Here is a 24,699-nt window from a genome sequence, read left to right on the forward strand (position 1 = left end):
TAACAAAAACCATGAGAGAGCCACCTCTTGTGTTGTAACCCACTTTGCTGAGAACCAAGAAGCTGCTTAATTTGCAAAAAAAGTTGGGAGAAAACATGAAGAAACCCATTACTTACAGCCAAGTGTTAAACATATGACATACATTGTGTTCAAACAAAAAAGCCCCGTCATCACTCATCTGCCGAGGTGAGTATTCACAACATTGTCCCAACTGATTTTATTAGGACGGACATTGTCGGCTTGTGTGCAAATGTTTGCAGTGACAATGCTTTTAGCCACATCTTACCTCTTCACAATCATCTTCAACGTCTTGTGTGAGCCCTTCACCAGGCAGATGGCCTCCTGCCTCATTCCGGACAGTTCCACGTCATTAATGCTGATGATCTCATCCCCTGCTAGCAACTTCCCTGCGGCTTTACTCCCATCTTCAATCTGCAGAAGCAAAGGACATCACAGGTTAGTCGCTAAGTCGGATCAACAGCAACAACTCTAGCTCACTACTTTGTGCCTCATCACTGCACTAGGCGGTGTAGATGCAAGAATTATAAACAATTTTCCTTCAAAACTATTTTCCTCAAAACACCATTCCGTACTTTCTTCCTGTACATTCATTTACCTCATCCATTAATGATTTTTTTTCTTATTAAATTGTAACGAGAGTGCAATTACAAAGATAAAAAGAAATGGATAAACAGACATTTTTTTTCTTCAGAGTTTTATATAGCGCAAACTTAACCCAAAGGTGTCGGGTATCTGAGCGCTTTACACAAGCAACAGTTGCGTTACATGAAGACACATTAATTTTTGTTAGGCACGGGGGGATTAAGTGATTTGCCCAGAATCACAGGATCTTTTGCGTCTTTGCCGAGACTCTGACCCGGTTCCCCAGATTGGAGGTTGACCGCCCTAGCCGTTAGGCCAACTCCTCTCCATATGGGAATCATTTAGCAGATCATCCAAGTGAGATGTTGGTCAAAACACAAAGTAACAATATTCAGTTTTTGATGGCTTTTCAGTTCTTTCTTCTCCACTCCCCCCATCTATATTTACATATCGGAGCTGTTAAGTAATACATTTATTCGAAGGCTCTCAAAAAATGTCTCAGCTTCTTATGCTGCATATGATAGCTATCTCCACACCAGTGATATCTAGAAATTGATACCACCATACCATAACAGTCAAGGCCATCTGTGGGCAGAGACGTTTTATGGCCTGGGCAAAGTGGGCTCTGGCCCAGGGCCCCATCCTTGTAAGGGGCCCCCTGATAGAGCCAGCTTTGTTCTGCAAAGAGTCTTGCCCTGATGACCCTGAATGAGTTTTAACATTTTTCTATCATTCATTTTGACTGTGTGAGTCTACTACAGACATTTTGCAGACAAAATGTGTTTATATTTCATGCAACATCCATTTAAATTTTTTAATTTAGATGAATACAGGACCTCACATATGAAGAATGGAAAGGTGTGACAGAATTTATTTGCAGTAATATTAATAAGCTGCTGCTGTGTTACAATACTGAATACACACATCACTATCCCTGAAAATCAGATGTACACACATTTAGAATTTGATCAAAGAGGGCATGAAAAATCTGAAACTGGATCATAAAATCAGAGCTGTTTGAACAGGGGCCCCCAAAATACATTTGGCCCAGGGCCCCCAAAATCCTTAAAACGTCCCTGTCTGTGGGCCATTAATAACCTGGCTGAGACGATAACCACTACTCCTAACCCCGTATTATGCAAGCGAGCCGCCTGAGCACATCCAAACAAACAATTGTCTGAAGAATATTAATGTTATCAGCTTGCTAATTTCTTAGAAAATGTGGGTCCAATAACTTTGGATTGGCCTACAGTCAATAAAAATGTGGATAGTGTCTGGGGTCAAGACATCGAAAGCAATTAGAATCGCGCCAGCACACTCATTTATGCACTCCATTGGAGAATAACTAACGTACTGAATGAGTTTATAATGATAGACTTTTAGCCGAGTAATGTTTAAATACGTGTCACAATTAGAGATGCTGAAAATTAATTCTTCCCTATTGAATAAGGTTAGATGGCGTATCCAATTTAACAGTCCAACGATCAGTCAACTGTTTTAACTTACTGTCCTGACCGTCCATTAGGAGCTGATAAACACGGCGGATAATGCCTTTACCAACAGTGAATGCAAATAAATCTAACATAGGCATACGCGAAAGAGAATTACCTCTGTTGTTGATTTTTTGCAAAAAGAGCCAGCTACTTAAAGAACCCAGTGGTTAGTACTGAGAATTGAGAGAAGATGAAAATAAAGGATTTAATATATATTATTGTCGAAAAGCTGGCCAATGCTAAGTAGCTGCATGACAGACCATGGATTCACAAAGGCACTGAGAAACCAGGAAGACTATGGTTGTGACAAAGTGATGCCCAAGTCCAGGTATCTCCAACTTCGTAGCTCCCAGATATGGCACTAGAGGGACAGAGACACACGAAGAGGGGCAGGGCCGTTGACAAATGTTAATTCCACATATCATGCAGGTATAAAAGTGCATGCATACTTCAAGCAGGATTAAGCAAAAAGCACAAGTTAGCGCTGTGTCACGGAATTCTTGCCAAGCAGAATCTTGATATAATTTACATAAATCTTTCACTATACTTTCCGCGAGAGCGGTGGTGCGCCATGTAGCTTCATAAAGCAGTAAAGGTGTGAACGCTTAAAGCATAATGTCCTACAAGCAAAAGGTTTCAAACCATGAAATGCTGTGAGGAACGGATCCTTAGTAAAAAACAAAGATGAGGGTTTCTCTTATTTCTTTACTCCAAAAGCTTCAAGCACGGAGTATGCCCTCCTGATTGGAGAAGAGATTCGCCCCCGGGAGGGTGCAGTGGAGGATGCATGGCTGTTCCCCTTTAATTCCCTTTCTCTGCTACCCAGACGCCACTTTTCTCCTCACTCCCCGTTTTCCTCCTGTTCTCCGATGACGCAGCCCCCTCAGTTTTCAATGTCCCTGCATTGGAGCATCTTATTCAGTTTCCTGGAAGCGACTGATGCAGACATGCGTGTGTCTGGCGCCACACAACCAAACGCAGAGCAGACTTCTCCTGGGAAACACTAATGAAAGCCCTTGAGAAAGAGGGTGCGCAGCTCCTACAAATGCTTCGACAATTTCCTTAGAGTTCAGCTCGTGCCCCGCTCCACGTTGCCACGCAATTTTGCCCTCAGAAGGGCTGTGCCTGTGCTGATCCCCTGTGCAACCCCTGCACAAGACAACACGTCTGAAGGATGCCCACATAAATGCTACCACCACAAGTGTGGAGAAGTGGACTTGTCACCAGTATTCCTCTTTAGAATAAAGGCAACTTCCAAAGCCAACTGACCCTCACCAACAGTCACTTCTCAAGTGGACAGTCGCAACTCACAGTGTTGGGTCCCTGACCAGATTCAGGTTGTCCGCCTCTTCTATCCAATGGTGGTTTCGAGACGCTCATCAAACCAAACTCACTGGTTGAAGATCAACTTGATGGAAAAATGGTCACGTAATATTACAAAGATGATTCATTTGCCAATGCAAGAGAGAAAACCAACTTTAAGACTGGTCTGTCACAAAACTTTTCAATCTAGTAACCACAGTCACATTCAATGGAATAATAGCATTTCACCTGGCGCAAGGCAGCACACACCACAGTGCGCGCTACAACCAGCAGCTGCAAAGATGCATGCTTCCTGGGTATCATCTATCTTCTCCAGGAAACTCTTGGCAATAAACTACATTATCGCAACATCACAAAAGAAAATGATGGACGGTGTGTTGAAACTTTTCAAACACTCAGCCCCACTCACAGATCTGGGTTTAGTCCATCGTTAGAAGGGTATGCCCAGATGTGGGTGCTGTGTTCACTGTGCCACTGGCTTCAAGCTAGCCTGGCTGATGAGGGGTGACGCTCCGAAACCAGTCCCAGGATGCTTGTTTCCGGTCCAGGGAGGACCTGGCTTGGCAGTTCGGGCTGGACTGTTCCCATGAGAAGCAGGGTCAATATTGATTTTCATATGGCTGGGTCCAAACTGGAGTGGCGTGGTGGGCAAAAAAAAAATGGATTAAACCCAATTCTTTGTGACTGGGGTGAAGGTTTGCATTGTTCAGCATTCCGTCCATCAATAGTTTTTTTTTGCGTTTGTTGCCCTAAGTGGGATGGCCATATGTGGGCCAATGCTCACTGAGCCACTGGATTCAAACTAGCCTGGCTGATGAGGGATGATACCCCGAAACCGGTCCCAGGATGCTTGTTTCCGGTCCAGTGAGGACCTAGTTTGGCAGTTCATACTGGACTGTTCCAATGGGGAGCATGGTCAAGACCGATTTGCATATGGTTGGGGAGGCATAGTGAGCAAAAATAGATGGATTAAAGAAAGATATTTGTGCCTGGGGGTGAATATTTGCATTGTTCAGCATTCCGTCTATCAATTGTTCTTTTTGCTTTTGTCACCCTAAGAGGGAAGGGTATGCCCAGACGTGGGTCCTGTGCTCACTGCGCCACTGGATTCAAGCTAGGCCGATGAGGGGTGGCACCCAAAAAACGCCCCTAGAATGCTTGTTTCCGGTTCAGGGAGGACCTGGCTTGGTAGTTCGGGCTGCACTGTTCCCATGAGGAGCTGGGTCAAGACTGATTTGCATATGGCTGGGTCCAAACTAGGGTGGCGCGGTGAGAAAAAACATGGTGGATTAAACCCAGATCTTTGTGACTGGTGGTGAATGTTTGCATTGTTCAGCATTCCGCCCATTAATTGTTCTTTTTCCAACAAACTATATTATCTTGGAGAAGATACGAATAAACGTAAACATATTTTACTTTTACTTCTCCAGTTATTTTGTGACATCACTCATCTGAAACTGGTGGCTCCTAGAAACATGAAGTTAAACCTATAATTCTTGGCTTGTTAGCCACTGACATTTGCAACTAAATATAGATGGAGGTCTTCAAAACGAAGTAATCAGCTGTCCATGCTGGTAGTGCTGTTTAAAGTACAAAGTTAATAGCAACACACTTTACTTTTATGTTTGATATGTAACGGTGAATGGGCCATTCATGGCAAACATTTCATTATATATTCCCTCTAAAGCAGTGGTTCATAACCTGTGGTACAGGGACCCCTGGGGGCTCACAAAGCCTCTTCAGGAGTCAGCAACTGCTTGAAAATTAAATAATACTAACTGATTAGTAATGTATATATAAGTAAAGAAGCAAAATGTACAATTGAAGTTTTTAAAAAGTTCAGTAAATGTTAAGGAATTTGAAATTGGGGGCTAAAAATTAAATGAGTATTCTCAGATTAATTTGTGGGAGTAGTGCAGGTGCATCAAGCAGAATATAGTATGGACTATCAGTGAACTCAATTGAATTTAGAAAAAAGCTGAAACCTTATTCAATTTTTGATTTGCTTTATTCATATTTATTTGCAAATTAAATATTTCATCATTTGTGTATTTGTTTGATGAATGCTTGTTTCTGTATTTTTTGTTTATGTTTTGCGGTTCAAATCATCGAAAAATGCTTAGGTTGCGGTCCCTCGCTTCCAGCAATTACTCAGTAGAAACCCCTGATTACAAAAATTATTCGGGGTGTTACAGGGTTCCAGTAATGATGAAATGGGGGTCCACAGAAGTCAAAAGGCAAAGAACCACTGCTCCAAAGGGCTTCGGTTCTCCTTTATCCATTGACTTGTGTGGATTAGGAACATTCAGCCACTGGCTTACAACATTATTAATCACATCTTGAACTAGCGTACTGGAGTACCTTAATGTCAACTTCTTCCTATTGGCTGTCTGGAGGTATGTTTCGGCTTCCACAGGAATTCATGAATGACTATATAGCATCTGAAAAGTCGTTTATCATCAAACATTTCTTTCTCTAGAACATTTGCGCATTGTTTACACAAAGCAATCTTTTTTATGGCCTAGCCTAACAGAGCAGATTCAAAGATCACAATTATACAAATCCTGCATCTCATGCACTCGCTAATATTATTATGCATGTATGTTAACTTATGAAATCTATCAAGAAAACCCCCCACAGATGTCTCTTAATATTCCATTTGCGTAGATTTCAGTTCTTTATTCTTTTAGCCTCAGAGCCAACACTTGTTTCATCGCTTGTTGGAGTAATCCTGCAACTTCGTCAGGGCTTAAACAAATACAGATATTGACCCCATATGTAAATATTATAATTCATATTACAGTTAGTAACCCCTCCATTTGGTGACATTTTTGAAGATTCATATAAAATAGATCAGACATGATCCGTGACTAATCAGTGAGAACCCATGCACCATCCAAGTAATTTGTAATAGCACAGCTTTCATTATAACTTAGTTTCTATGCAAACGCAATATTAAGAGACATCTGCTTTTTTTCCTTGATGCTTTTCATAAGTTAACATACATGTACAATAATAGCGAGGGTTGGCATTTGTACAATAGTGATCTTTGGATCGAATTTGGGGAGGGGGTTGATTCTCCCTACCCTGAAGAACCGCATGGACTATATTATAAATATTAATATATGTGTACTGCCATTCGAGCGCATTCAACCTGATTTGATCACCCATCGCTCATTGTTAACATCACAGTCTCTCCGCATCTTCTCTCACTTCACTGGTTACCTGTAGCCAATAGGATCAAGTTTAAGGCACTTACGCTGGCCTTTAGATCTTTGTATGGTACCTGTCCTAATTACCTGAGAGTGCGGCTGCCGCGATACTCTCAGGCCCGCTCCCTTCTCTCTAATTGCCGTGTTCAGTTAGCAGTCCCTCGAATAAAAAGGGCTCGGCTGGGAGGGAGAACCTTCTCAGCCAACGTGGCGGCGTTATGGAACTCATTGCCCCCAGAGCTTCAGCAGGCCCCCTCCGAACCCTGCTTTAAGCAGATGTTGAAGACTTGGCTCTTCACTCAACCACGCTAATTTCTTAAATTGGTATCTGTTTCTATGCGTTTAGCGCCGGGACACCTCCTTGTGAGGTAGCTGTTCGCGCTCTAGAAAATGCTGTATTATTATTATTATTATTATTATATTAACAGAGCAGATGTTGCCAGTCAATTGTGTGAGCATCACTAGGGAGGGGTCTTGGCCCCACCCAAAAGTGAGTAGGCAGGCATAGTTGTTTTGACTGGGCAGAAGTTGTGTGCTTCTACACAAAAAAAAGTTTTTTAAAAAGTGCTTGCCATCTACACAGATGTGATCATTTGGTTTATTAATCCAGCTGCCCAAGCTTAAGCCTTCAGGGGCACACTCACATGACATTGCAATGCTATTAAATGGTCTCGGAATACTAGATAATTGATGGTGTTTTTCTCTGGCAGAAGCACAGTTATGAGGAGGGCAGTCATTAACCTACATGGATGATGAGGTCTAGCTTGACAGTGCAACTGTCATCTGACCTTTTAACCTACACCAATATTATTCTGCATTTCTTTGCTTCCATACAAATAAGATGTCATTCCCATGCTACGTATTGGCAATGTTTCACAGTACCATACTACATTCCTTCAAAGTCAGACATATTGGCATTGCCAATGCCGGTTTAGAATAGTTTTTGCACCACAGCAGCCATTTTTTCTTTTCTTAGCGCTCAAGCGTGGGTGTTAAACCTATTGGCTTTGAAAATGATTGTTTTTTTAAAGTTTTGAGTAGCAATTTGCTGTGCCGTCGGCTCCCTCTCCTTCTCCTTCGTAGAGCAGCTGATAATTGGCTTTGAGGTAGTCTTCTGAAGGTAATTATGGTGGAATCTTATCTCTCATCTACATTAACTTTACAATCATAGGTTTCTATGCCAGATGGATTCAGCCTTTCATCTTTCTAAAGCAAAATGGCCATCATTAAGTTGGGATGTAGTTACATCAATTTTCCAAAGAACTATGAAGTCACAAGACTGTTGTAGCAAGTACAATATATAAATAAATACGATAAGCTTAAATTAATTCTCTTGCTCCACTAGACCATAATTTTACAGCCTACATGCTGTGTTGGGAAAAAAACATTTTCTATATTTTAGACACTCCCCTTGATGCAGCCCCTTCTTTCACAGAGGGGGTGCTAAAAACCGGGAATTTGTAGACCCAGAAACCCTAATTTAGAACCTTGAAACGAGGTCTAAGATATGGAAACATAAACTTGCATTTCTTGCCACTGTTTGCAAAAACGTTTGACTGCACACTGTTATTCCGAATAGTATACTCTAGGTACACGTGTGCTATACCCTTAGTTCTTAATGTTGCATTACTGTGTAGAGATCATTTCTCCACTCCATGAGTTTTTAACGGGGTTACAGGTTTGTTACACCACCTGAAATCCTATTGACCGGATTCCCATGCCCAGTAAAAAATAAGTGCCGGGTCTCTCGTCAGGAGGCAACGTTCACCGCCTATTTCTCCCATTAGCGGCGCCTAAAAAAGAACAAACTACCAACCATGAAAGTGGGGAGAGAGTGTGATGTGATGGCCAGAGCTGGCAACTTCGGAACTGGGGAACCAGGTTCGACTCTTTAAAGTCAGCTCAACATCCTCTGATTCTGGGCAAATAACAATCTCCGCCCGCCTACCATAAATGAATGTGTCCTTAACTGGTGCTCATGAAAAGCACTGGTATTGATGATTAAGTGATGGTGGTGAGCACCAGAAACCACCAGCTCAAATTAAGTACTGCTGCTGTCGCAATCCATGTCTAACCTACCTTTCTTTAGCCCATGATACAGCTCTCTTCATATTTCCCTTGTCACCCGCTATCCTTCTCCCATCCCTTTTTGTTAGGAGCTCCTTCACCCGTGTGCCCCTCTTGTTCCACATGATTATGGTAGTTGTGTGTCACCAGTCAGTGACTGTTTGTTCCGAAACCAAAGGTTATTACCATAAGACTGTTTGTTCTCTGAATACATTGGAATCTGGGCCATGTTTTCAGAGGTTGATCGATGTATGTATTGACCATACAAAACAGACCTTAAAATAACCTGTAACATACAGATTTCAATACAGAGTTTTTAAACGAATTATACATTTACTATGGGGAGCTCATACAGTCTTGAAGACAAAGGAGACTACTTTCTTGGGACATAATAAGTCTGAACTTCAAATGAAATTAACAAACATAAATCATATTATGGCAGGAATAAAAAAGGCAAAACTTAAAACATTAATGCATATAAGCACATTCTGATAGTATCTGGCGACCCAAGAAGCTGTTTTAGATTTTCCGTCTTCTGGAGAAGGAGGTACTCCCAAATACCTGCAAGCTTAGCCTGCAATCTAGAGGCAAAAGGCATCAATATGGAAAGCAATATCTTCTTTCAACTATGCCATCTTTGTGGGGCGTTGATGAGGTACCACAGCAGTCGTCATCAGTGATACCAGATCCCGTGTTGATTCTTCTTGTAATCAGCAGCGCCAACCCACTAGGTCAGAGAAGCATCACCCCCCTGCTGCAAGTGCAGCAAAAGTGAAAAATAAAATGTAAGTAATATTAATTACCATTTTATTTTTCACTGCTGCCAGACCGAGCAGTGTCTGGCAGCAGGGGAGTGGTATCTTGCGACAGACAGCCTGACATGCACAGTGTAAACCTTTCCACCTAGCTGCCTTAGACAGCTGGGCGGAGAGCAGGCACATGGAGCGTCAAGGCAGACCGCTCCAGCCAATCCTAGCGCTTCAATCATGCTGCTTATCTGCAGCATGAAAGCAGCGTCGGGATTTGGTGAGGGGAGCTGGATGAGGCTCGAGGAGGATTCTTGCTGACTGCTGAGTAAGCAAGGAGGCGTAGGTAAGTATGTTTTATTTTATATTTGTATTTTTTTGGCCCACTGACAAGCACTGTGACAAACTTTTATTGCCTTCAGCCTTAATTCCAAAGCTCTCAGTCACGGCCCGTTATAAAATCTGTTAACGAGTCATGATAGAGAGCATTGAAATGTGAGCCTAAAGGCACTGTGATTTGTCACTGGGCCTGCCACTGGGGTTGGCACTTGATTGACGACTCTCCACTTTTTAGGGTCATCGACCGCCACTGCTTGTAGTGTACGTGGAGAACTTACGACCAGAAGTAAAGTGGGGAATATCAACATTCAACATGGCTTACCTTATCAATGCTTTCAGAGGAATTGACAACAACCAGTCAGCAATGCAGTTCCTCTACTAATTGCCAGTAATGATGAGGATTGCGTTCAAAACTCTGAGCACCATACGCAAGTCATGATGCACATCATTTTGAATACAACCATCTTCATCTCAATGGGGTCGATCTGTACCTGGCCGCCAGATGCCAACTGTTGCCACCTATTTGCCATCTAGCAAAATAGTTTGTCAGCCTCTTTGCCGTAAAACGAGAACGCTTCATCCATCCCTAAACACGAACCTGACAATATTTAATTTAAACTTGTAGATTTTTTTTCCACGCAAGCATATTCTTTTTATTTAATATGCATTTAACATTCCCTTGGTGGTAGCAAACAAAATGCTACTATTTTCACAAAGCAGCTGTATGTCCCATTATCTCTATTTAACAGTTTCATAAAGCATTTTTGTAAGACATGTACTAGCAAATCCCTATAAAAAAATTGCTGCAGGGTTGCTAACACTGGGCTTTCACAATGTGCACTTACAGGATGAGCAAGGAAGTAAAATTCAATCACTTTAAATCTAAAAAAAACTGTCAGTTTCAGAAGATTTATATGTGCCTCACATAAAAACGGATCTTCTGCGGCGCCTCCATTGTTCGGAGCCCTCGCATATAATCAGCCAGAAAACAGGCAATGGCAAAGCCAATCGGTCTTGCCTTGGCTGCCAAACTTTTTAGGTCTCGCCTTGGCAGCGCATGCGCTGTCTCAGCGAGACTTAAAGTAATCTGTATATTGGCTTCAACTCCGTGTAATTTCTACTGCCCCTTGCGATTGGTTGAAGTCTGGCATTGCTGTTGTTTTCTTGATTTCTGTTGGCTGTTGACCCTATGGTAACTTCCGTGTAGTCCCGAAGCAGCGGCGCCTAACTACAGTTTTCCTCCGCTTGGCTCGCACTTAATTGCGTGCAGTGTGCCATCTGTTTTTTACCCCTCCCTGACGGACGTGTCAGACCCTGACGAGTGCCGAGAAATGTAAGCGCAGGTCGTGGTTGGGGGTGTGGCCCCCCTCCTCTCCCTGTTCACATTTGGCTTTCTGAGTCATTTATATGTAGAAATTCGGCACGTCTAAAACGATTGCCGTGGTAAATGCCAGACCGCTTTTCCTCATTCTACTAACGGGAAGTGTTTCTGTTGAACGGTGGTCGCATCTACACGTCGGTCATCAGTTCAATTGTCCCGCAATAAAAAACATATCTGGAGTGTTTGTGTAACAGGTTTGCGACCCGTGTGTCTTTTGTTGTTAACCCTGCCCATAGTTTGATAACTTATAACCGAATGAAGCGTGCAACCCCAAGCTCGGTGGTCGGGATTTCCGCTCCGAGCCCACCTTCAGAGTTTCCCTTTTGTTCATTCCACTTCCAGGTACAGATGAAAGTGTGCTTTCCTGCTGTGCCCCGAGTCTTCGAAGCGCGCATTTTTAGTCTGAGCAGCGCACCCCCACTTGGGCACCGTCCGTGCCCCGTTTTCGTTGCATTGTCTCTGGGTGCGACGTGGGCACTATGTGTTTGTGGCGACTGCGCTTGCATTTTTCTTAATTAAAAGCAGCCCGACTACTGCCTCACTTTATCTTTGGCAGCTGCATGCTTTTGCTGCCTGTTAATCTTGTTTGTAGAAAGCACGCTTCTTTAAAGCTAGCCCTTTCCTGGGGAGCGTGGCACCCAATCCCTGTCGCACACTCCCTGGGCGTGCCAGTACAGAGGAGAGGCATGCACATAATTGTTGGTCATGTTGAGATCGGGTGCCCCGCTCAACAGGAAAGGGCTAGCTTTATGGGTAAAGATGGCTGTTTCTTTTTTTTTAAGCTGCCGCGGCTAACTAATTGTGGTTATGTGCGTGTCAACAAAATTTGTTTTTTTAATGATATGTGTTAAACAGCACAGCACGCCATTTTCATTTTGCGCGCCGGCTATTTGGGTGGTGGTTCATGGAGAGGGCGGGCATAGGGATCACTGCAGTGAACAACATTATGGCCGAGCTCTTCCAGGAACACAGCTGCCCGTGGACACTCTGCACTAAGTGTGAGCGTGCATTGCACAGCCGCACGCTTTCACAGGGATTCTGGGAGTCGTAGTTCGCCGTGGCAACAAAGTACAGAATCTAGCCAACTTGTTTGCCATGGCGCCTGGTTCGCGTCCCTTTCTCCTTGTTTATTATACCAGCATATGTGCCTTGGTGAGTGAACACAGCGACCGTGGAGTCCGGCCCGCCAGTATCCCACTTTGTTGACAGCAGGCTCGCGCACCGAGTATGGAGTCCCAGTTATGGCTGCGCAGTGTATGCAGGGATCGCTCCACATACTGATCGGCAGAATGTGAGGATTAACCGGGCGGCGTCTAACATCGAAGGGTGATCCATGCAGCCGGAAGCCCCCGGGCAGCCAAGGATTAAAGGGTAACGAGCGATTCTCATTTCCTGTCTCTTAATCTTTGGTTCGGATTTAGCAGTGTCATAAAATGCAAGTAAGTGCTCGTGGAGTCCCACAGCGAAAATGCACTTGAGGTTTTAATTCTAAACATACCTCAGAGGAACGATCACCTACTGCTGAGATGTGTTGGCTGTACAACAGCCTCGGGCTTTCAACCTTCCTAGGTTGATTAAAATCATCCTTCCTGGGTTGATAAAAATATTGGGTTAACTACAGTTACTCCATGTCACTCAAGACGTATTTTCGATTCTGAGGTTTCATATGTGCCATTTTTTACTTTTCAGCACACAGTGAGTTTACTGCTGCTGTTTACATACGCTGATCTTTCTGACGGGTTTCACAGCACTGTGTTGCCTTGAGCGCTGCGAAGGTTTTTGGGTGGCTTGTTGGCACTACATAAAATACGTATCACTAGGACGTTTCTTGGAACATAAATATTGACAGGACTGCATAATGCAATGCCCTAGCATACGATGCGTTGAAAACAGCACTGGTGTCTGCAAAAACGTCACACTTTTAACACATTCCCATGGTCCCCTCCGAATGCAAAGTGCCAGCTTGCATGTATGTACTACTATATGTTACGCTACCCATGACAGACTCCTGGCTTGCTTTCCCTATAACGAGTCTGCTTTTCGGTTGATTTGTTGGGTAACATATAAAATATGCTATACCTCTGGTCTAGGTACTAATCTGCTGAATTTGGACCTCGGGACCCCCGAGGTTGAAAAATGACCACAAATTAAGTCATGATCTTGTTTTGGCTGAAATTGTAAATATATATACTTTCAAAAACACATGTGTGCAATCTACTGTCACAATTATAGGTTCATCCCTATTGCATGCTGGAGTATGCCGGCTGAGCTCACAATACACACACCATGCTATTCTGTGTACACAGTTCATATTTGGCGCGCTTCTGTTGCTCTATACGCTCACTCACTAAGTAGCTCTCCGCGGTTCCTTCTTGAAGCTAGGTCCATGATGTATCAAAATACCTAAAATGGGTTCCTCTTAGGAACACAAACGTTTTAATCACGCCGTTCCGAGTAACACTGTTACAAATTACGCCATCTCTTGAGCCAGGAAGTAACAGTTGTTTTTATTGTGAAAGTGCAAGGCAGCATATGATATAGAAGCGCATTTTAGTGCCCCATTAGCCTCTGCTGGTCTAACTCCTTTCAACTTAGGTTTTTATTTGAATAGTACACAAAATCATGACCTGTCTCCAGTCCATGGCTAAAGGTGTACAATACAGGGAATGTTGCTCAAGAACGTTACATTTTGACAGCGCCTGATTGACACGTCATGCCAGAAAATCACTGTATAACATATAACACCTATAGCGCAGGGCCCAGTGTCTCGTTTGATACATGCAGTGCTGCTCTTCTCCCCACTCTCCGTCCTTGTGCCTCATGCTGCTCTTCTCACACTCCGCCTTTGTGCCTCACACTGCTCTTCTCCCCCGCACTCTCCTTCTTAGTGCCGAGCAGCGGTCGGTAGTAGGAGTAACTGCAGGGCGATGACGTGGGGAGGGGGAGGGGCAGGGTGGGACATAGTAAACTATGGATTACGGAGGTTTACAGGTAAGTTAACATATACATTAATAAAACAAATTTCGTTGCGTGCACAGCATCGCATTTGGGGATGCAGTGCACGCAACGAAATTTGTTTTATTAATTTATATGTTAACTTACCTGTAAACCTCCGTAATCCATAGTTAACTACCCCCCACCCTGCCCCTCCCCCTCCCCACATCACCGCCCTGCAGTTACTCCTACTACCGACCGCGGCTGCTTGTGCCTCACGCTGCTCTTCTCCTCACTAACCTTCCTGGTGCCTCACGCTGCTCTTCTTCTCACTCTTCTTACTTCTGCCTCACGTTGATCTTCTACTCACTCTCCGTCCTTATGCCTCATGCTGCTCTTCTCACTCCTTTTCTTTTGCCTCATGCTGCTCTTCTCCTCACTTTCCTTCTTTGTGACTCGCGCTGCTCTTCTCCTCCTCATTCAACTTCCTTCTGCCTCACATTGCTTTTCTCCTCACTCTCTGTCCTTGTGCCTCATGCTGCTCTTCTCCTCACTCTCCATCCTTCTGCCTCACGCTGTTCTCCTCCTTACTCTCCATCCTTGTGCCTCACGCTGCTCTCCTCCTCACTCTCTATCCTAGTGCCTCACGCTGCTCTCCTTCTAACTCTCTATCCTAGTGCCTCACGCTGCTCTTCTCCTCACTCTCCTTCCATGTGCCTCACGCTGCTCTTTTCCTCACTCTCCATCCTTCTGCCTCACGCTGTTCTCCTCCTTACTCTCCATCCTTGTGCCTCACACTGCTCTTCTCCTCACTCTCCGTTCTTGTGTCTCACGCTGTTCTTCTCCTCACTCTCCTTCCTTCAGCCTCACGCTTCTCTTCTCCTCACTCTCCTTTTCTTTTGCCTCACGCTGCTCTTCTCACTCTCCATCCTTATGCCTCATGCTGCTCTTCTCACTCTCCGTCCTTGTGTCTCATGCTGCTCTTCTCACTCTCCGTCCTTGTGCCTCACGCTGCTCTTCTCATTCCTTGTGCCTCATGCTGCTATCCTCCTCACTCTCCTTCCTTGTGCCTCACACTGCTCTTCTCCTCACTCTCCATCCTTCTGCCTCACGCTGTTCTCCTCCTTACTCTCCATTCTTGTGCCTCACACTGCTCTTCTCCTCACTCTCCGTCCTTCCGGCTCACGCTGTTCTCCTCCTCACTCTCCTTCCTTGTGCTTCACGCTTCTCTTCTCCTCACTTTCCGTCCTTCTGACTCATGCTGCTCTTCACCTCCTCAATATCCTTCCTGATACTTCATAGTGCTCCACAAATAAAAACTATAATCCAACTCAAAATATTCCACAACACACCACATACATATAATCCATAACACATGGGTACAAAACATTGCCATTTACAAAGCCAAAAGCTCAAAATCAAACAAATGCGAGAACTATTGCATTTCCAATGCTTGTTTATTTATGTCAGTGCTTTTTTGTTTTTACTTTTTGTTTATAAAACTATTAGAAAACCCTTATTGGTTCATTAAAAAGCACACACTGACACTAAAGGGGAATACTTGTTTCTAAGTAAGAGCACTTTGTGCAAGAGCAGATCACCATCACTCACACAGAAGTCAGCCAATGGTTGAAGTGGACTGACTCACTGCTCCATGTTTTATGCTGAAGTAGGCGGAGGACACATGTGAATGACACAATAAAAGACAAATGCCTGAAGAGGGCTGGTTGATGGCCCCTGTAAGTAAGCCTAAGGTCCCTGTTAATCTATCTAGACATGCATCAATGTGTTTTCTTCGCTACGCTCTCTGAAACACCCCTGCCTGTCCCACCTTCACGTGCCACCATTCACTCTACTAAAGACCATCTTGTTTCATTTAGGTTTATTGAAAAGCGCTGCAAGTCGCACTGCTCCATCTCAAAGCGCTTAGGGTGAATGGAACAAGGAAAGTAAACAAGACTCACTTCACAAACAGCAAATCTGTACATCCTGGTGTCAATTTTGAGTCTCTGGTGGTTAAGGTGTGCATCTGGAGGACGCGGCCGTAAAATAGAATCACAGCTCAAGAAACAATGCCCTCTTGAGCCCACCTGCACTGCAAAAAAAGGCAAACTTGAAGTGAACTCCACTAAGAAGAAAAACACTCCATGATGCTCAAAAGGATATCTCTCCCACAACTGTTCCATGGCTGAATATAAAGTCTAAAGTTACCACAGCTATACCACCATTTCAGGGAAGAATTTTAAAATGCTGTACCCCAATCTAGTAGGCATTCCCTACAGCCAACCTTCTCCTCCAATAATAAAAGTGGATAACCTTCCACAAGTTATCCACAGCCGACTGCTGACACAATGGGTATAATTTATGTCACAATGAAGGACATTTTCTCTGCTCAAGTAACAAAAAATAGATCTCACCACATGAATAGATGACCATACCTTTCGACTTTATCAAGGTACATTTGCAATATGTACATCAAGGACCCCTTCACTAGCTATTCAATAAAAATAGCTCTTTACTTTAGGAAATGGGTTTTGCCCATTTAATAACAATCGCTCTTTTGCTTTTTGACTACCTGGTTTTGGACTTTAACTGTGAGTGAGTATCACCAACTGAGTCTCAATTCATGGTGAATACAGTGGAAACAGATAGAGAGCACTAACCACCAGTGTCTGTCTTTAAAGAGAAGGTCACAGCTGCACAGTTAGGGTAAGAGTGTCTGGGCTTGTTACCAGGGAACACGTGAGTACACATGCAGGATGAGTGTGTGAGACTACTGTCTTGCTCGATGGGTATCTGTGCACAGGTAGCCTATCATAGAAGGAACCCTTCAAGGATTGGTGCTGACTTGGTGTAGGCCTTATAATGTCAGTGGGCATTCATAGTGTACATCTGTAGCGCTTATTGTGTGCTCACTACATCATAAAGTATGGACAAAAACTGCACTACCACACAGTTAAAATACCGATCAAGTATGAATGTTAGGGTAGACAGGTATCCTGAGTGCAGGTCCGCTGTCAGTTTTGTGATAGCTTTACTCCTCATTGTAAATTGAGAATCATAATTCCCTGGCTCAGCCACAATCAGATTTCAGGCCTTGGTCCCCAGAACCAGGTCAAGTTAATTACTCAGCTGGCCAGCAGGAGGATCAAAGGCCTACCCACACAGCAGATCACACAACAGATCTATTTGACAGTGCTAGGCCCAGTATCCTGGAAAGGAAGGAGTGGGGAGGTAATCTACATGTGCTAATTAACTCTTGACAATGCAAATGAGCAAGCTAAAGCCAACAAAAACAAAGGAGGTATGCCTGAGCTCTGGAGCCAAACACAGGAGGGGCATCCCCTTGAAGCTTTGGTAGGAAGAATCAGGCAGCGGCGTCAGCTGGGGCTAGGACTAAAGCTCTCACAGAAGATATTCCCAAAAATCACTTGAAGCTCCAGTGCTGAAATGTCCTAGAATGCAGTGCAGGATAGTTGCGGCAGCGGTGGAATGATGTGGCAACCTAGGAGTGGGTAGAGGTGCCTACCTTCCAGAATTTTCTTCTCGCACTTAAAAACCCCTGCACAAAGGAGAGGCAGTAGAGAACTCACTAAACCTGGTAATGACAGTTGCAAACAAATGCTCAGCCGGAAGGAGAAGCCACCTGTTGCTACTCCAAGGATGGATGGAAGGACTATGACTACAGCTGGCACCTAGGGACTGGAAGAATTTCTCATGGGCCAGTGGCATTGTCCCCCTTATGCTCTTTAAGCGACAGTAAAGGACTGGACCAGCGGAGGCCTGGAGAGTTCCCCTGGATCTTTTGTGTACTGGTCCTGTAGCAGAGCAAGAATCCTGTTAACAAAGTCAAGTGTTGAGGTCAGGAGGCCTGAAGAAAATGCTCCTGTGGCTAGAGCTCGCCTCCAGGAGCTAAGCAACAACAATGCGTAAAGTATTTGTGGACGGACAGAGAGGCCGACAGACAGATACACACACACATGCTACAGGACTCAGGCAGGTACTGCTGACAAAGTGCCTTGAATGGAGCAAGAGTTGATGTCGAAGACTAGATGCGAAGAGTGGAGGAGGTGCCTCATCGTCTTCGATACAGTGGATGGAGGCGAAGTGATGGCGCCAATCCGCACAGTTGATGAAGGCTTCAGCATCGAACACCATTATGATGCAAGCACTGCGTCGTTGTCCATTCGTTCTGCTTGTCGGCATCAAGCTGTGCAGTCCGTCGAGGCGATGTCATCGACTGGCTCCTGCATCGGCGTCGAAGGGCAATGTGTCAGTTCAGATCGGAGCAAAGTTATCACTGCATCGATGTTGATGCACAAAACAGCCGCAGAACCCACATCCGAGGTCCAAGACTGAATTGGGACCTCAGGCAATGGAGGTCTCACAGATGGCAGACTCCAGCAGCAGAGTTGCAGAAAGTGCTTAATGGACAGGAGACTTCAGAACAGGGGCAAGCCAGCAAGCCCTTGGAGTCCCTCTGGGTTCAAGTGAGTCCAGTCCCTGTCCTCAGCAGGGAACAGATCAGCAGGCAGCAGTGCAAGCTCAGCGAAGCAGAGAAGCATTTCCCTCAGAACAGTCAATCAAGCAGAGTGGCAATCCTCGTATCACAGGAGTCCTTACTCCTGGCAGAGTTCTTCACAACTCCAGTAGTTAGTGTACTGTCTTGGTAGGGTCAGCTCTCCAGCACTTATACCAAAATGTCCCTTTGAAGTGGGGGTGACTTCATAGCAATCTCTTAAAGTGCACAGGTCCCCATTCAGCCCAGCCCTCTCTGCCAGGTTATCTGTGGGGGATAATCAGACATTTTTATGGAAAACAGGACACTGCCTATTCTGTTGTGTCAGCTCCCCCTCCCTCTTCCTGTCCAGGAAGAGCTATCAAGATGTAGAGAGTGCAGATGAGTTCTCAGTCCACCCACCCTTCCTGTGTTTGTAGCTGTCTAGAGGGAATACACAAAGTGTAGCTGTTCCCCACCTCAGGCGTGTATTGGAGACAGGCTGCAAGGTACACAGAGCAGTTAGAGCAGAGAAATGCCCACTTTCTATAAGTGGCATTTCTAAAATATTTAGCAGTAAAGAGAATTCATCAATGCAATTTCAAATATATGAAACATGATGCAGCTACACCGTTCTATCAGGAATTTAAACGTTAAAATGTTTAATGAATTCCCAATGCTAGCCTATGAGAAAAGTAGGCCTCGCATAAGTGAAAAATTAATTTAGCTGTTTGTCACTAGCAGTGCATGTAAAACTTAAAAGTACATGTCCTACCTTTAGTTACACAGCACCTCTACCTTAGGGCTACCTTGAGCCTACCTTATATGTGACTTATGTGTAATAAAAGGAGACTATCAGTCTTGGCAAGTGATTTTAAATGCCAAGTCGAAGTAGCAGTAAACTGCACATACAGGCATTGCAATGGCAGACCTGAGACAGGATTGAAAGGCTACTTTTGTGGGTGGCACAATCAGTGCTGCAGGCCCACTAGTAGCATTTAGGTTACAGGCCATGGGAATATGGTATACCCCTTTACAAGCGGCTTACAAGTAAACTTAATATGTCATTTGGGTATAGACCAATATCACCATGTTTAGGGGAGAAGCACATGCACTTTAGCACTGGTCAGCAGTGGTAAAGTGCTCAGAGTACTAAGGCCAACAAAAAGAATTCAGCAAAAAGAAGAGGAGGAAGGCAAAAAGTTTGAGTAACCCTTCAATGAGGGCTATTTTCCACCACCCTCGCTCTCCAACATTTTCAATGCGTGTTGCTCCCATCTCCCCAGGGCTGACACACAGTGAGCTATCTTGGCAGCCCTCATGTTTATATTTACTGCCCCCCCCATTCCTGGGAACTGAAGGGATTATATACACCCCAGGTATTGCTGCCTGTGTATGGGTGAAGCAGGAGGCACCCCACGCAATCAGCCGACCCAGCCTCTGTAACCAAGAACATTGATGTAAGAGAAGAATAAAATGCAAGAGAAGAATAAAGCCAGTTACCTCCACAAAAGAACTTTGTGAAATGGTTCAACAGCTCCCTAACCTCTCTATGCATACTGTCCCCCAGTCAACCACTCTCTGAATAATTAGCAGACTTTTAAAAAAATAAAGTGGAGGAAATACATGGAAAACTGAACCTCAGTTTTGCGCTCACAAGCCTGCCCTTGGAGACAAACTGGGTGGTTGCTAAGAAGAATGATTTTGCTAGGTTCCCTCCTCTCATCTTGGAAGGAGTAGCAGAACCTATAAAACAAACTAATTCAAGAGCCCGGTCCGATCCCTGCCTGCCAAAAATCTTACATGATATAGTAGGGACGGTTGCTCCTCCACTAACCACACTATTGAATACCATTGTTTGCTCAGTACTCTTGCCTTCTGAATGGAAAAAGGCATCATTTCTCCGATTACTGAAGAAGCCTTCACTGGATCCAAATGAGGTGGAGAACTATCATCCTATATCCCGCCTACTCTTCTCAGCGAAAATTCTCGAGAAGCACATGAACATCACACTCTCTTAGATTTGGGAGGCAAATGGAATTTGGGAATCTGCAAACTTGGGCTTTATACTAAACCATAGCACTGAGTCAGCTCTGGTAGTGGCTACCAAGGAGCTAAGAAGTATTGTGGAAAATGGGGGGAAAGCTGTGATGATAATTGCAGGACTTTTCCGCAGCCTCCAACACAGTGAGCCATTCTGTCCTACTTAATTGCCTTGCAGAGACTGGAATAGGTGGTTCTGTTATTGATCTTCTACTATCTTTTCTCTCTGACTGGGAACAATCAGTCGCTTTGGGGGACCTTGTGTCTAAACATTTCTCATTGCCGTGTAGTGTCCCCCAGGGGTCGCTCTTTAACATTTATGTGCCAACCCCCTGGCTATTTTAATCTGCACATTTAGCTTCACATCAGTCGCATAACGGATAACACACAAATTGTTGTGTCAATTTCTAGAGCTGTAACTGAGACTGCACACCTTTTTTAAAAACTGTATGGACACAGTGGCTGAGTGGATGAGCAATAACGGCCCCAAGCTGAACTCAGATAAAACCGAGGTTCTTCTCTTTAGCAAGGACACTACCTTCTGGGACCAATCTTGGTGGCCTTGGACTCTACGCCCCCCCTCCGGTATTCTTAGTCAGTAACTTGGGGGTGATCTTTGACCCTAGCCTCTCTTTTAATTCCCAGAGTAAGAAACTGACCACGTCTTGTTTCTTTCTGTGGTATACTCCAACAAAAATTTTCTCCTTTATTCCACATGATCTACCGAAATCAGTGGTCACTTCACTGGACCTGGCCAAGCTAAATTATTGCAATGCCTTATGCCTTTATCAATGAGCACTAAATAAACTTCACTCTGTAGAATGCAGCAGACGACTACCTGAAGAGGGAATTCTCCTGATATTTTCCCAGAAGAACTCTGCGGCCTCTAGGACAGTCGATGTTCCTAAAATTAAGAGAGTGACATGGGGTGATAAATGGTTTGTCCACACCACATGCCAACTTTGGAACAATTTACCGGGATACCTCACAGGTCTATCTAACTTGTCCTGTTTTAGGAAACACCTCAAGACCTGGCTGTTTTCTCGTACTCTGTGATATGTTCTGATTTATGCTCTTTGTCTCATGGCCTATACTAGCAGATATCAAGCTTCTTCCTATAGGCTCTGGAGTGCGGACTCATGTAGGTTGGTCTTAAAAGTTACAAAGGTAGCATGGTAAAAATACAGGAAAGACTTGTTTACATGATTAAATTGGCAATGCTTTATTGAGTATGTGGTTCAGAATATATATTAATAAATGTCATTACAAGATAGTTCCATCAGGGGAGGTTATTAAAGTGGGTTGCAATGAGTTTAAATGACGTTGTCTATTTTTATAATTGTGTCGACACCCTCACAAAGACGGGAGGCCTGACTTTTGATAATTGCACCTATGATACAGTGTGTATGCATATGTGCAAGAGTACTGTGATTGATGGTTATGGCTTGCTGGGTTGCCAGCTGCTTTGGGGGTGTCACCAAAGGCATTTCTAACTTCCTGTTTGTAGATATTTGTAGTGTGTGTAACAAAATAGTTGCCCTTGTCCTTAAGTGCTACTTGGTGCATACCAGCGAGCTGGGGTGTAGTAGCCCACACCACCTCCCTTGAGAAGGCCTTAGGCTGCTCTGTTTCGCTACTCTGACGGAGTTAAGTACTACAATGGGTTAGTAGGTTCCCAGTAAAGTGTAAGTTCAAGATTTATTACATGTGAAGGACTCATATCTTTTGCAGCTAATAATCCTGTTTCATATTTACACTTTAACAAGAATGAAGCAGAAATACTCTTGTGTGAAGACAGATATTTAAACCGTAGAATAGTTTCCAAGTCTTGTAACTCTGCTGCAGCCCCATCTGCCAATATTTCTTCTGTTCAAGCTCCCTATGTGTCCATGCCCATCAGTCTCTGATGCACATGTGAAAGACACACACACATTCTCATGCCGGTACTCTTCTTGCCTTCCTAATGTACATCAAGGCTCACAAACACTTTTGGGGTGGGGTGAGAGTGTGTGTTTGAGAGAGAGAGAGAGCAAAAATGGAGAGGGCTTCAGAGTTCAAGCATCTACTCATTACTTTTATCTATATCCAGTTGTATAGTAGCAAGGACTCAAGCAAAAAGTCATCAGAGGATGTGGTATTGCTACTTTATAGATATGACACGTGATGGCTGTCGAGTCCAATTGAATTCTATTACGGATTAAGAAACAAAAACTTAGGGCGATAAAAAAAAACGAGGTAGGAAACTGCAACACAGTGAGCTTACAAATGACAGTAATTAAATTGTGATAACAAGTGAATCTAAATACAAAACAAAACAAATCTGTGGAAACACCACTGAGGGAATGATGTCCGAGAGTGCAGAGAGCATCTGCATAATTTTTTGAATACGCTCAAGTGCCATTTTTTACGCACACTGTTTAGATCCGGTAAAGTGACCTGTGAAATGGACAGGGGGAGAAGCTTTAAAGTGAAGAGTCATATGTTTCTTATACCAAACCATACAGCAAACACTTGGGACAAGTGTAGGGGGCACACAGTAATGCATACGGAACTGAAGCTGGTCTGGGTAATCAGGCTTAGCAGAGATTGCATTTAAAAGTCAAAGCATATGGGGGACAACTGTGAGTTCACGCAGGATATTCAATTCTGAGAACATCCAGATCTAAATTCTCACCTTTCAGCTTTTATCAGACTGGAAGGTGCAGATCCATCTTAAAGCCATGTCTGTTACCCTTCCAAATTCTTAGGCTGGGGGTAGAAACAATGTTGTGGTTCAACCCTCCAAGGAGAAACTCACAATGACCAAAGCTGTTGGATAGCGTTCATTGAGCGTGGGCGCCTAGTCTCATTTGAAGCGCTGCAGGATGACATGTTTCCTAGACTGGTCATGAAAAGTTCCCTTGTTTGGTTAGACAGCTTGCTGATTCGAGATGCCACATAGATTTTTTTTCATTACATGTCAGCCAATAAATGTATTTTAAAGAAGGCCAAATTTCTATGGCTCTGGACTTCTAGAAATGAAACTGTAATTTACAGCTGGTCCCTTTAAGGTTTGCTACACCTTGGTTCGGCTCTTTACTTTACTCTCTCCCTCTCGCTTTGAGCTTTAAGGGGAGGTGGTCACCTCATGTGAAGTTTCGGGTATAGTACCAAGCAGGTTGTTGAGAAATAACTCAGCACTTAAGGACACAGTTGTATTTTGCCACACCTTGTACATTCTCTGAACGTGGCATTCTACACACTTCATTGTACGATATGGCAGATCTAGACTTAAAGAGCCGTGTGAAAGCTGGTGAGGATGGTTTGTACCCCTAGTACTCATAACCAAAGGATTACCAGCCAATCTAGGACTGTACAACTGGCCACTGAAGACCGAAAGCAACGTGCCATCCCTCTGCTTAGCTGGCCCGAGTCAGAACAGGAAAACATAGACCAAGACTTACGAGAAAACAAACATGTGTTGCATCCATCATGAGTCACTACAAAAACAGGAAGTGTGATGACGTGTGATGACACGAATAAGAAAAAACAAGTCAGGAGATATTTCTGCAGGTACGGTGTGTCTAGGGAACATTTTCCTTTAAGCGTCATGGTCATGGCTTAAAAGGTTGAAGGCCTGCAGAGCGAAACTTGCAACGTAAACCGGACACCAGGATTATCACCAACCACTATATCATGCTGATGTATGACAACAGCCCAAAAAATAGCCATAGTAGAGGGAAACACATGGTATGCAAAGCCGCCTTCCTCTATGGGGTACGAGGACACAGTGATGGACAAATATTCACACATCAGATCTGGCAATCCACTCCAGTCAGCTTTACAAAGCCATGAAGTCGATCCCTCGGGTCTTCCGAACTTTAAATACTTATAGAAACAGTGCAAGTCTTTGCAGCCACACAAGCTCCACAGCTACAAACCACAATTTCGCAATAATCCCTTCGGCAAGCAATTTGAAAACCCGGTTCACTAGTTTCGTTATTTATTAACATTGGTAAGGCATTGCGCAGAAAAGGAAACAAAAAATAGAGGTTACCAAACATTTTTATGATCTTGCGAA

At 44.0% G+C, this 24,699-nt stretch overlaps 1 protein-coding gene across 3 annotated transcripts in view; it reads right to left on the reverse strand.

Moving 5' to 3' along the window:
- The window catches only part of SHROOM2 (shroom family member 2), a 463,222-nt gene that overhangs the window by 412,663 nt on the left and 25,860 nt on the right, over nucleotides 1-24,699 (reverse strand). For all 3 annotated transcript variants that reach the window (XM_085622195.1, XM_085622198.1, XM_085622197.1), the window contains exon 2: nucleotides 287-432. In XM_085622195.1, coding sequence (XP_085478321.1) covers nucleotides 287-351 — 65 coding nt within the window. In that variant the 5' untranslated portion in view covers nucleotides 352-432. The remainder of the gene's footprint in view (nucleotides 1-286; nucleotides 433-24,699) is intronic.

The sequence above is a fragment of the Triturus cristatus genome, chromosome 8, assembly GCF_964204655.1.
Source record: "Triturus cristatus chromosome 8, aTriCri1.1, whole genome shotgun sequence".
Lineage (NCBI taxonomy): Eukaryota > Metazoa > Chordata > Amphibia > Caudata > Salamandridae > Triturus > Triturus cristatus.